Source organism: Ranitomeya variabilis, chromosome 1 (assembly GCF_051348905.1).
Source record: "Ranitomeya variabilis isolate aRanVar5 chromosome 1, aRanVar5.hap1, whole genome shotgun sequence".
NCBI classification, from domain to species: Eukaryota; Metazoa; Chordata; class Amphibia; order Anura; family Dendrobatidae; genus Ranitomeya; species Ranitomeya variabilis.
In genome coordinates this window covers 750839160-750853102 of record NC_135232.1, presented here as the reverse complement: position 1 = coordinate 750853102, position 13943 = coordinate 750839160, and the positions used below count along the sequence as shown (strand labels likewise).

Genomic DNA, 13943 nt, shown 5'->3' with positions numbered 1-13943 from the left:
TTTTTATCGCGTTTTTATAGCGAAAAAAAAAGCGAAAAATCCAGAATGTGTGCACACAGCCTTAATGTTCACACAGTGGGTGGCAGCGGGGAGATACTGCTGCCACGTTGTATTGGAGAACAAAGGGGGGCAATGGGTAAACCTAGAATTGGCTGGCTACTAATGGTGTGTTTTACCACCAGGGTCCTAGGTTTACATGGTTTATGTTCATGTGGATTTTCTTTTGGAACGTCCTGTATTCCCCAAAATTAAAAAAACAACAACAAATGACTAGGAGACCAATGAAAATGAGCCAGATAGTGAGATTGTAGGCTGGACCACGATGGAGGTCCCACAGCCAAAGATGTCAGCATGCTATTGCTAGTGTAATGCAGGAGAATGAAGCCGCGTTGTGACAAGTCACTAAAGTTTGCTTTTTGTTGCAGGAGGGCGCTGGTCACAATGAGGCCCCAGGCACTTGTGCCACCCTGCAATGTAGCGTTGCATATGATGAGCACTGGACGTGTTTTGCAGCACAGTTGCCATGTGGCCCCAGCCTAATTCTGCCCATGGTTTGGGATAAGATATTTGATTATAAAGCCCATTGAATAATCGGACTGATGTGGGTGAATTCTGTATCAAATATGTTGTCACAATATAAATGTGATTTGCCATAAATCTAGTATGGGTGATGAATGATGAATTCCCCTTTGCCTTGTCATATGATAGACGGTAATTCGGGAGACACCCCATAACTTAGGACCATCACCAATACGGGAACTGAATGAGTTGATTTCTTTAGCACGTAGTCTCATTGCTCGGCTACAGAAACCACGCACTTCTGATGAGATGTCTGCTTTCCACCTTGTGCATTGCTGCCTACAAGCAAATCGCCCCTGCCTGTCGGAACTAGTAGTACAAATGTGTTCTGCTGAATGTTTGTGCTTTTTCTCCATAAATGTAAATATCCATATGTGATACCTGCGGTGCTGCAGGGGTCCTGCTTGGATGGGACATAACCATGATGATGGGGCCAATAAGTGGGCTTTTCCTCTTATATGTCAGACTGAGTGTGCTACTAGACTGCAATGTAATGCGTGAAATCTAAGCCCTTGGTGTCTTCTTGCAGTAATCATTCCTCCTTCTCAGAGGATGTTGAGGAGGGAGCGACACGGACACCTGCGCACGGTGAGTAGCACTACAGTACCTCGGCCTGGAGGCGGGTGCTCTGTCCTTCGCAGCCTTATCATAGCTCAACCTTCGTTTCCGTTCTTAACCCACAGTCTGTGTGAGCTTCCTGTTTTGCCTAATTGTCTTTTTTTTTGGCTTTTAAAGTGAACCTGTCAGCAGGATTGTACACAGTAACCTCCACACAGTGTCAGGTTTGTGCCATTATACTGGATAAAATGATACCTTGGTTGATGAAATCAGTCCTGTGGCTGTTGTTTAATCTTTATTTTCAGTTAATGATATGCTCGTGCTCTGGGGCGGCCTGTGGGGGGTGCTCTGATTAGGTATTCATAATACAGACTGCTGACAGATCACTGATCCCTCACTGGCCTGCCCCCTAATTTACATAAGGAATATCTGTACAGGCTTAAAAAAAAAAAAAAATACCCTTCTGCAGCCATGGCAGCTGCGTGGCAGCATAATCGCATGCTTCATGTCCCAATAATACATGTTCTTGATGTTATTCATCTAGAAAAAAAAAATCAGTTTGAACATGGCGCCCGTGCAGTAGCTGGTATCGGTGTCCATAGCTGTGATCCGAGAGCTGCTACTGCACAGGCGGTGCCATCTTGCTAGAGAAGAGAAAACAAATCCGCCTCCAAGATGGTGCCGCCTGCGCAGTAGCAGCTCTGAGCTATCTACGAGAGTCTGCATTATGAATGCCTAATCAGAGCACCACATGAAGACCCCCCCACCGTCCCACCCTGAAGCACGAGCATATCATTAAGTCAAAACTGAAAAAGCAGATTAAACAAGAACCACAAGACGGATTTCATCACCCAGGTATCATTACAATCAGTATAGCGGTCTGTAGGTTACTGTGCACAATTCTGCAGACAGGGGCACTTTAAATATGTTTTTGTTCACGTTGCGGACACTAAATTGAAGTTTATACATTAATCTACAGAAAAAGTTGACAGGCTTGTCTGCAGGACAAATTATGCAAATAAGCTAATTTGCCAAAAGAGCAAAATAGTCCTATCATCTTTATATAGACAAGGGAAATTGGCTTATATGGATTTAAAGGAACCATTTCTTTTCCATAGGACTGGCCGATGTGACTTTAACATAACAAAATATCTTTTCTACAATTTGTTTTTTTTTTCAAACTCGTGGTATCTTCATGCACACCATATTCTTCATATGTACACACTTCCAGAGTTGTATCCTTTACAAATGATCACACAAAATGAAGGAACATCCTGTTAATCGATACGTATTGAAGGGAATTTGTCATTAGATTTTTGCCACTAAATTATGCTGCTCTGAGACCCTGAGTCCAGCGACGTGTCACTTCGATAAAACCACTTTTCTCTGCTGCAGATCTACCAGTTCTATGTATAATTCTGCCCGTATCACCGATTGACGGTTTTGGTTTATTATTTATTATGCTTTTGCTTATATAGCGCGATCTTATTCCGCGGCGCTTTATAGACATTATCATCTCTGTCCCCATTGGGGCCCACAATCTAGATCCCGATCAGTCTGGCTTTGGAGTGTGGCTTTGGAGTGTGGGAGGAAACCAGAGAATCCAGAGGAAATCCACACAAACACAGGGAGAACATACAAACTCCTTTTTGGAAGTGCATTAGAACAGCAAGGTGGCTTGTTGTTGAAGGGAAATAGAGGAAAAAAAAAAAAAAAAATCTTCAGCATAGCGAGTGTGACCTGAGCGTAAGTGTGGACGGCGGTAAGTGTGACTTGTGACTCAGTGAAGAGGTATTTGGAAGGCCTTTAACAAATACCTGTGTGAATTTGTGTGAGTTGTTGAATTGGGAGTAGCTATATTCACAAGGGGTTAACTTGGGGTGGGCGGTCATAATCAAGGGTTTATAAGGGGCAGCTGTTTGGGGCTCAAGTCCTTTTTGGAAGTGCATTAGAACAGCAAGGTGGCTTGTTGTTGAAGGGAAATAGAGGGAAAAAAAAAATCTTTAAATCTTCAGCACAGCGAGTGTGAGCGAGCTGAGTGTGACCTGAGTGTAAGTGTGAACGGCGGTAAGTGTGACTTGTGACTCAGTGACTTTGGAATCAGGGAGTTTCCAAGGGAGGAATTGCTGTTCCAAGTGTTAATTAATACTTTGTATTTATTTTTATTTAACGTTTCTGTGTGGTGCAATCCCCATTAGGAAATGTGCTCCACAATTGTTAATGCCATCCAGTGCACATCTTGCCACATGTAGGCAGTCCTTGATCAGCCGGTCGAGGGTGCATACTGCTGTGCGAGATGTGAGCACATTGTGCATTTGGAAACCCAGATACTGGATCTAAATGTGCAGCTGGCAACACTGAGATCCATAGACAATATGGAGAGGAGTCTTCTGCTCACAGAGCAGACGCTCAATGGGATAGATGAGGAGGGGGATGGTAGGATGGAGCTGCAGGACAGTGTGGCAGTTAGCTGGGTGACAGATAGAAGGCGGGGTAGAGGGAAGAGTGCCAGGGAGGCTAGTCCTGATCTGGCACACCCCAATAAGTTTGCTAAGTTGGCAGATGAGGGGGGTGCCAGTACAGGGGTAGCACTGCTGCAGCCAGGCATGTCCTCTGAAAGCCGGAGGAGTGACTGCTCCAGTAAGGAGGGAAATAGGAGGGCAGGGCAGGCCAGACAGGTGCTGGTACTGGGGGACTCAATTATTAGGGGAACAGATAGGGCAATCTGTCACAAAGACAGGGATCGTCGAATGGTGTGCTGCCTACCTGGTGCTCGAGTCCGACACATCGCTGATCGGGTGGACAGATTACTGGGAGGGGCTGGTGAGGACCCAGCGGTCATGGTGCACATTGGCACAAATGACAAAGTTAGAGGTAGGTGGAAGGTCCTTAAAGATGATTTCAGGGAATTAGGCTGCAAGCTGAAAGCAAGGACCTCCAACGTGGTATTTTCCGAAATACTGCCTGTACCACGTGCCACGCCAGAGAGGCAACGGGAGATTAGGGAGGTTAATAAGTGGCTCAAGAATTGGTGTAGGAAGGAGGGGTTTGGGTTCCTGCAGAACTGGGCCGACTTCTCAGTTGGCTACAGGCTCTACGCTAGGGACGGGCTGCACCTCAATGGGGAAGGTGCAGCTGTGCTGGGGGAGAAAATGGTTAGAAGGTTGGAGGAGTGTTTAAACTAGGGATTGGGGGGGAGGGTATTCATTTTATAGGTGGGGAAGATAGTGCAGATAGAGACCTGGGCACAAATAAGGAAGTTGGGGGTGGCGGAGGCATGGGGGGTGGGGTTAGAACAGTTAGTAATTTAAGAAAGAATAGAGGTACAGAGAGGAACATCAAGTGCATGTATACTAATGCCAGAAGCCTCGCCAACAAAATGGACGAATTAGAACTAATGTTGTTGGAACATAATTATGACATGGTGGGGATATCTGAAACATGGCTGGATGAGAGCCATGACTGGGCTGTTAACTTGCAGGGCTATAGCCTTTTCAGAAATGACCGTACAGATAAGCGAGGGGGTGGGGTGTGTCTGTTTGTAAAATCGACCTTAAAACCCATCCTGCGTGATAATATAGGTGAATCTAATGAAAATGTAGAGTCCCTGTGGGTGGAGATAAGGGGAGGGGGAAAAAATAATAAATTACTGATAGGGGTTTGTTATAAATCTCCAAAAATAATGGAAGCAATGGAGAATATCCTTGTAAAGCAAATAGATGAAGCTGCGACTCAAGGAGAAGTCATTATTATGGGGGACTCCAACTACCCTGAAATAGATTGGGGAACAGAAACCTGCAGTTCCAGTAAAGGTAATCGGTTTTTGACAACTATGAGAGACAATTACCTTTCACAACTGGTTCAGGACCCAACAAGAAGGGGGGCACTGCTAGACCTAATATTAACCCCTTCCTGACATCCGACGTACTATCCCGTCGAGGTGGGGTGGGCCCCCATGACCGCCGACGGGATAGTACGTCATAGCCGATCGGCCGCGCTCACGGGGGGAGCGCGGCCGATCGCGGCCGGGTGTCGGCTGCATATCGCAGCTGACATCCGGCACTATGTGCCAGGAGCGGTCACGGACCGCTCCCGGCACATTAACCCCCGGCACACCGCGATCAAACATGATCGCGATGTGCCGGCGGTGCAGGGAAGCATCGCGCAGGGAGGGGGCTCCCTGCGGGCTTCCCTGAGCCCCCCGCAGCAACGCGATGTGATCGCGTTGCTGCGAGGGTCTTACCTCCCTCCCTGCCTGCTCCAGACCCGGATCCAAGATGGCCGCGGATCCGGGTCCTGCAGGGAGGGAGGTGGCTTCACAGACGCCTGCTCAGAGCAGGCACTGTGAAGCAGCCTGCACTTCTCTCAGATCGGTGATCTGTCAGAGTGCTATGCAAACTGACAGATCACCGATCTGTATTGTCCCCCCCTGGGGCAAAGTAAAAAAGTAAAAAAAAAAATTTCCAAATGTGTAAAAAAAAATTAAAAAAAATATTCCAAAATAATGAAAAAAAAAATAAATATATTATTCCCATAAATACATTTCTTTATCTAAATAAAAAACAAAACAATAAAAGTACACATGTTTAGTATCGCCGCGTCCGTAACGACCCCACCTATAAAACTGCCCCACTAGTTAACCCCTTCAGTAAACGCCGTAAGGAAAAAAAAAAAAAACGAGGCAAAAAACAACGCTTTATTACCATACCGCCGAACAAAAAGTGGAATAACACGCGATCAAAAAGACATATATAAATAACCATGGTACCACTGAAAACGTCATCTTGTCCTGCAAAAAACAAGCCGCCACACAGCATCATCAGCAAAAAAATAAAAAAGTTATAGTCCTGAGAATAAAGCGATACCAAAATAATTATTTTTTCTATAAAATAGTTTTTATCGTATAAAAGCGCCAAAACATAAAAAAATGATATAAATGAGATATCGCTGTAATCGTACTGACCCGAAGAATAAAACTGCTTTATCAATTTTACCAAACGCGGAACGGTATAAACGCCTCTCCCAAAAGAAATTCAGGAATTGCTGGTTTTTGGTCATTCTGCCTCACAAAAATCGGAATAAAAAGCGATCAAAAACGGTCACGTGTCCGAAAATGTTACCAATAAAAACGTCAACTCGTCCCGCAAAAAACAAGACCTCACATGACTCTGTGGAGCAAAATGTGGAAAAATTATAGCTCTCAAAATGTGGAGACGCAAAAACTTTTTTGCTATAAAAAGCGTCGCTGGTTTCACACTTGCGTTTTTGTCTGCAGCGTTTTTTGCACAAAAAACCGCATGCGTTTTTTCCCTATATTTAACATTGAAAACGCATGCGTTTTTTTTGTACGCGTTTGGTCGCGTTTTCAAACGCATGCGGTTTTTTTCTGCATGCGTTAATTTTCAGAAATACAACCTGCAGTATTTTCTTGCGTTTTTAAGCACATGCGTTTGTTTGCGTTAAAAACGCATGCATTTTTATCGAAAAAAAAACAGAAAACACACTGAAAAGCCACCCACCACAATCATTGTGATAAAGGGATCCAAACCCTAACCCTAACTCTACCCCTAACCTCACCCCTAACCGTTTAATGAACATTTTCTGACAGTCATAGTGCCACGTATTTCAGTGCCACGTATTTCAGTGCCATGTATTTCAGTGCCATGTATTTCAGGGCAACGTATCACATATTTCCAGGTCATCCACCTGACAGCACCATGGAGGTTGTCTTCTTATCCACAGTGGGACAGGAAACCACGAGCATAAAAGGACCCTCCCCTTACCAATCATCAGTGTTTTTCCTGTCCCACTTTGGATAGGAACTACGAGGATTCCGGCAGCTCCGTTTGGGGGAGTGTGGATCGGGGGGTCTCGGCCCTTATTACCCTTCCCACTACAAGTCCCCGTAAGCCGAAACCCGACACAGGGTCCCTCAGCTCACCCGGTGCAGCGCTGCTCCTGGGATTGCCGGTCGTTTCCTCCTGGAGAGGCTCTCGACCGAGCACGCCGCCGAGCGTTTCCGGGTCTGCCTTTGGAACAGAGCAGACAGCCTGGACGCTCACCGCAGCTCTGTCTCCCTGGAACGCCGCACGCTGAGCCCGGCATAGCACTTCCGGGTCGCGGTCGACAGGGGGCGGGGGCGGCGTCCCCATCTCTCTATGGGGAAGATGCAGCACTTCCGGGGCATGCCGGCGAGCGCGAACGCTCCAACGCCAGGAGGACAAGCATATAAGGTAAAAGCCGTAGTTAGACCTCTATCCTGCAATATCCGAGATGGAGGATTCCGCCAGGATAGAGGGTGATAGCCAGGCTCACGTAAGTCCCCTTGCAGAGGGCAACTGTTAAATGCCTACCTCCCGGGTGTTTCTACCTCCTTCTAAAACAGGGCCACTTCTATTATTATAGGTAGCCTCCACCGCCGCAGCTAAGAAAGGGAGATGTAAGAAGTGCCCGTTATGCTCCGCTAAACTAAAGGACACATGGCAGAAACCCCTGTGTGAGCCCTGCACTAACCGCATACTGGGCGAAGAGCAGGCCTCTCTCATGTCTAACATGCGGACTATGATCAGGGAGGAGGTACAGGCATCAGTCTCGGGCTTAATGACCCCTCAACCCTCACAGCCAGATAAGAAGAGAATGAGGGATTCGGACTCTTCATCTGAAGGGGCCTTGTCCGATTCAGAGCTGGAGAACGAGGAGTTTAAAGACCCTCCCGGCAGGTGAGGGGGCTCCGCACTGTGCACGGCCGGTGTCCGGCGGGATTGACACTTATGTCTGCTGTTTTTCCACAGGGGGAAAAAATACTTATTTTCCTCTGCGGACACCGACGAGCTCCTGGGCGCAGTAAGGCACACCATGCAAATTGAAGAGCCGCCAGCCTCTTGTTCAATCCAAGATGAAATGTTTGGCGGATTACGAGCCCAGACCTCAAAAGTCTTCCCCGTCAACGCTCATATTCGTGGAATGATTCTGGAGGAATGGGAGGAGGCGGAAAAACGCCTAATCATTCCTAAAGACTTTAAGCTACGCCTCCCTTTTGATCCAGCGGAGGTCAAAGACTGGGAGGATGTCCCTAAAATAGACGTTCCCTTAGCCAGAGTCTCCAAAAGAACTGCAATACCCTTTGAGGACTCATCTAATTTAAAGGAGGCTATGGATAGGAAGGCAGACAGTCTCCTAAAACGAGCCTGGGAGAGCTCAGCAGCTGTAATGCGTGCGAACATAGCAGCAACTTCAGTAGCACGGTCTATGCACCTATGGGTGGACGACCTAGCGGACCAGCTTTCCTCTAAAACCCCTAGAGAAACAATATTAAAATCCCTTCCCCTCCTTAAAATGGGTACAGATTTCTTAGCAGATGCGTCGGCGGAAACAGTAAGGTTTACGGCTAGGAATCAATCCCTATCAAACGCGGCCAGAAGAGCCATCTGGCTCAAGAACTGGTCCGGGGACGTTCATTCCAAAAATAAGCTCTGCGCCATACCATTTTCAGGGGGAAGAGTATTCGGTCCGGTACTAGATGACATCTTAGAGAAAGCGTCAGATGATAAAAAGGGGTTCCCAGAGGACAAACGTAAAAAATTTCAGCCCTTTCGGAGACCACGTTATAATCAAAAAAGTGATTATAGGGGGAAAGGGAAACAAGGCAGGTGGAGTTACCCAAAGGGCGGAGAATCCAGAACCAAGAATAAGGAATCCACCTTTTCAGGTTCAACACCGAGCTACCATAGAAAATGACGCCACCAGAGTGGGGGGGCGTTTAACCAGATTTTCAGGAGGCTGGCAAAAGATCACTACAAGCCCATGGGTGTTACAACTAGTTGCTCAGGGCTACAGAATCGAGTTCTCTTCTCCTCCCCCACAAAAATTCCTGATCTCCAGCCCCCATCTCACCACAACATCGCCCATGTGGGTAGATATTCAGGATCTGCTAAAAACAGCTGCGATTGTCCCGGTACCTCCCCAAGAGATAGGACAGGGATTTTACTCAAGCCTATTCTCTATAATAAAACCTTCGGGAGAGTCAAGAACTATCATAAATCTCAAACACCTAAATTCTTGGGTAGTATACAAACGATTCAAAATGGAATCGATAAAATCTACGATTCCCCTCCTGGACAGGGAAGTGGTTATGTGCACTCTAGACTTAAAGAGTGCGTATTACCACGTTCCTATCTGCCTAAACCACCAAAAATATCTGAGGTTTGCAGTAGAAAAAGGAGGAAAAGTCCTTCATTACCAGTTTCGTTGTCTGCCGTTCGGTCTAGCTTCAGCGCCAAGAGTTTTTACAAAGATTATGATAGAGGTAGTAGCCTACCTAAGAAATCGAGATATCTTAGTCATCCCGTATCTGGACGACTTCCTAGTGGTAGCAGACACGGTAAATCAACTCAGGACCGACTGTCAGTTCGTAATCTCCACACTGCAGAATTTGGGGTGGATCATAAACTGGAAAAAATCCGATCTAGTACCCAAACGGAGGATAAAATTCCTCGGGGTCATGTTAGACTCAGATGTCAGGATGTCCTTTTTGCCGGAGGAAAAACTCCGAGGCATAATAAGCAAGATTCATCTCTTCGCGAAAAACAGAGTTTCCATCAGGGATGCTATGAAAATCCTAGGAATGATGACGGCATGCATACCTTGCGTAAATTGGTGTCAGTTTCACTCCCGACAGCTTCAACAGGCGATTCTCTCATCCTGGGACAGAAGACAGGGGTCCTTGGACAAGGTGATACAGTTGCCAAACCAGGTGAAAACCTCGTTGCGTTGGTGGACAGATCCCAAAAACCTCAAGCAGGGAGTACCCTGGAGTCATACTCCCGAAGTAATAATTACCACGGACGCAAGTCAGCAAGGCTGGGGAGGCCACATCCAGGGAAGGTATTACCAAGGTCTGTGGACCCGAGAAAACAGCATGCGGTCCTCAAACTTCAGAGAGCTGCTCGCAGTCTGGAAGGTCCTATCTTCAGCGCAAGCCTTGGTGAAGAACAGGCACGTGAAGGTGCTCTCGGACAACACGACAGCAGTGGCGTTCCTTCGACATCAGGGTGGCCCGAGACACAGAGCTCTACAGCAGTTGGCGGAACGAATCTTCAGGTGGGCAGAAGTGACGGTACTCTCGATCTCCGCAGTTCACCTGGAAGGTTCCAGCAACCAAGTAGCAGACTTCCTGAGCAGGAGGACGGTGCTATCTACGGAATGGGAGCTAAACAACGTGGTTTTCAGAGACCTGTGTCGTCATTGGGGGTATCCGGAGATAGACCTCTTTGCAACCAGACAGAACGCAAAGACCAGCATCTTCTATTCACTAAACCCTCAGGAAAACCCAGCTGGAGTCGATGCCTTCTCCCAATCATGGGACAGAGGCCTGTTGTACGCGTTCCCACCGCTTGCCCTAATCCCAAGAACTCTCAGGAAGATCGCAGAAGATGGAGCCAAAGTCCTTCTTGTAGTACCGTACTGGCCGAAGAGGAGTTGGTTTACCTTACTGAACAAGATGTCAAAGGGGAAACCAGTTATTCTTCCACAAAGAAGGGATCTCCTCTTTCAAGGTCCCGTTCTACACCAGAATCCGGAATCCCTCCGTCTATCAGCCTGGATCCTGAGCGGCAAGTCCTAAGAGCAAAGGGTTTATCGGACGAGGTGATCTCTACGTTAAAAGCAAGCAGGAAGCCAGTAACCTCTTCTATCTACTTAAAAATCTGGAAAAAATTCTGCAGCCACTGTGGAGAAACTGCAGTCGATACTGACCGGCCTAATGTTCCCAAAATCCTTGATTTTCTCCAGGCAGGGTTTAATGCAGGTCTCAGACCCAGTACCTTACGGGTACAAATCGCGGCCCTTAGTGTTTTCTACGACTGTACTTTATCAGCTCACCCATGGATAAGTCGATTTTCCAGAGCAGTTGCAAGACTAAAACCTCTATTAAGGAAGACTATCCCACCATGGGATTTAAATCTGGTTCTTAACGAATTATGTAAAATTCAGTTTAATTTGGACGATAACCCAGACATAGGTAAATTGTCCCTAAAAACGGCCTTCCTTGTAGCCATTACTTCCGCTAAGAGACTGGGAGAGCTTCAGGCCCTCTCTATTCAAGATCCGTACTTACAGATTTTTCATGACAGGCTGGTTCTGAGACTGGACCCAGCTTTCCTTCCGAAGGTGGTCTCCGATTCAAATATTAATCAGGAAGTCATACTCCCTTCTTTCTTTCAGTCTCCCAGAAATCAAAAAGAGTCTCTTTATCATAGTCTGGACGTTAAAGAATCGGTTCTTAAATACCTAGAAATTACAGCACCCTGGAGGGTAGATAATAACCTTTTTGTTCAATTTAGAGGCCCGAATAAGGGTAAGAAGGCATCTAAATCCACAATTGCGAGATGGATTAGATCCGCAATAATCTCGGCCTATAAAGCCCGGGGGAGGGATCCACCGGGTTATATCAGAGCACATTCGTCTAGGTCAATGGCAGCCTCATGGGCAGAAAAAGGGGGGGCTTCAGCAGATCAAATTTGTAACGCCGCTTCCTGGTCTAACCTTAGTACTTTTTCCAAACATTACAAACTAGACGTGATGTCAACACAATTAAGTTTTGGCAGGAGGGTACTCCAGGCAGTATTCCCACCCTAGGAAGTAGTCTGCTTTGGTACTTCTCCATGGTGCTGTCAGGTGGATGACCTGGAAAACGGTAATTAGTCTTACCGGTAATAGTATTTCCAGGAATCCATCCTGACAGCACTGCTAGTTTCCCTTCCCATGCTAATTTACTAAGATCTGATGTGACGTAAACATTTGTATCTTGTTTGTGTTTAAATAAAATATTCTTTTTTGGCATCCATCCAGATGTGGTACTTTGAAAATCACTGATGATTGGTAAGGGGAGGGTCCTTTTATGCTCGTGGTTTCCTGTCCCACTGTGGATAAGAAGACAACCTCCATGGTGCTGTCAGGATGGATTCCTGGAAATACTATTACCGGTAAGACTAATTACCGTTTTCAGTGCCACGTGTTTCAGTGCCACGTATTTCAGTGCCACGTATCACGTATTTCAGTGCCACATATTTTAGTACCACGTATTTCAGTTGCACGTGTTTCAGTGCCACGTATTTCAGTGCCACGTATTTCAGTGCCACGTATTTCAGTGCCACGTATTTCAGTGCCACGTATTTCAGTGCCATGTATCACGTATTTCAGTGCCACGTGTTTCAGTGCCACGTATTTAAGTGCCACGTATCACATATTTCAGTGCCACGTATTTCAGTGCCACGTATTTCAGTGCCACGTATTTCAGTGCCACGTATTTCAGTGCCACGTATTTAAGTGCCACGTATCACATATTTCAGTGCCACGTATTTCAGTGCCACGTATTTCAGTGCCACGTATTTCAGTGCCACGTATTTCAGTGCCACGTATCACGTATTTCAGTGCCACGTGTTTCAGTGCCACGTGTTTCAGTGCCACGTGTTTCAGTGCCACGTATTTAAGTGCCACGTATCACATATTTCAGTGCCACGTATTTAAGTGCCACGTATTTCAGTGCCACGTATTTCAGTGCCACGTATTTCAGTGCCACGTATTTCAGTGCCACGTATTTCAGTGCCACGTATTTCAGTGCCACGTATTTCAGTGCCACGTATTTCAGTGCCACGTATTTCAGTGCCACGTATTTCAGTGCCACGTATTTCAGTGCCACGTATTTCAGTGCCACGTATTTCAGTGCCACGTATTTAAGTGCCACGTATTTAAGTGCCACGTATTTAAGTGCCACGTATTTAAGTGCCACGTATTTAAGTGCCACGTATTTAAGTGCCACGTATTTAAGTGCCACGTATTTAAGTGCCACGTATTTAAGTGCCACGTATTTAAGTGCCACGTATTTCAGGCACGGTTAGGGGTAGGGTTAGGGTTAGGGCTAGGGTTGGAGGTAAAGTTAGGGTTGGGGCTAAAGTTAGGGTTGGGGCTAAAGTTAGGGTTGGGGCTAAAGTTAGGGTTGGGGCTAAAGTTAGGGTTGGGGCTAAAGTTAGGGTTAGGGTTTGGATTACATTTACGTTTGGATTAGGGTTGGGATTAGAATTATGGGTGTGTCAGGGCTAGGGGTGTGGTTAGGGTTACCGTTGGGATTAGGGTTAGGGGTGTGTTTGGGTTAGGGTTTCAGGTAGAATTGGGGAGTTTCCACTGTCCAGGCACATCAGGGGCTCTCCAAGCGCGACATGGCGTCCAATCTCAATTCCAGCCAATTCTGCGTTGAAAAAGTAAAACAGTGCTCCTTCCCTTCCGAGCTCTCCCGTGCGCCCAAAAAGGGGTTTACCCCAACATATGTGTTATCAGCGTACTCGGGACAAATTGAACAACAACTTCTGGGGTCCAAGCTCTCTTGTTATCCTTAGGAAAATAAAAATTTGGGGGGCTAAAAATCATTTTTGTGGGAAAAAAAAGATGTTTTATTTTCACGGCTCTGCGTTATAAACTGTAGTGAAACACTTGGGGGTTCAAAGTTCTCACAACACATCTAGATAAGTTCCTTGGGAGGTCTAGTTTCCAATATGGGGTCACTTGTGGGGGGTTTGTACTGTTTGGGTACATCAGGGGCTCTGCAAATGCAACGTGACGCCTGCAGACCAATCCATTTAAGGCTGCATTCCAAATGGTGCTCCTTCCCTTCCGAGCTCTGTCATGCACCCAAACAGTGGTTCCCCCCCACATATGGGGTATCAGCGTACTCAGGACAAATTGGACAACAACTTTTGGGGTCCAATTTATCCTGTTACCCTTGTGAAAATACAAAACTGGGGGCTAAAAAA

The 13943-nt window shown here is 46.5% G+C and overlaps 2 protein-coding genes across 11 annotated transcripts in view; both read left to right on the top strand.

Moving 5' to 3' along the window:
• FCHO1 (FCH and mu domain containing endocytic adaptor 1) overlaps positions 1-13943 on the top strand; it is a 143384-nt gene that overhangs the window by 3444 nt on the left and 125997 nt on the right. For all 9 annotated transcript variants that reach the window (XM_077270493.1, XM_077270437.1, XM_077270474.1 and 6 more), the window contains one exon: positions 1109-1167. Coding sequence is in view for 5 of the 9 variants with exons in the window: in XM_077270427.1 (XP_077126542.1) it covers positions 1109-1167 (59 nt within the window). In the remaining 4 variants the exon portion in view is untranslated. The remainder of the gene's footprint in view (positions 1-1108; positions 1168-13943) is intronic.
• On the top strand, positions 6917-12135 carry LOC143782679 (lamina-associated polypeptide 2, isoforms alpha/zeta-like). 2 transcript variants are annotated; one of them, XM_077270416.1, is made up of 2 exons: positions 6917-7856; positions 7929-8940. In XM_077270416.1, exons 1-2 carry the CDS (start codon positions 7681-7683, stop codon positions 8872-8874), a joined length of 1122 nt encoding a protein of 373 aa, XP_077126531.1. In that variant the 5' UTR covers positions 6917-7680; the 3' UTR covers positions 8875-8940. The 2 variants fall into 2 exon arrangements, with proteins under 2 accessions (XP_077126531.1, XP_077126523.1); XM_077270408.1 differs by having other exon boundaries at positions 6929-7856; positions 7929-12135.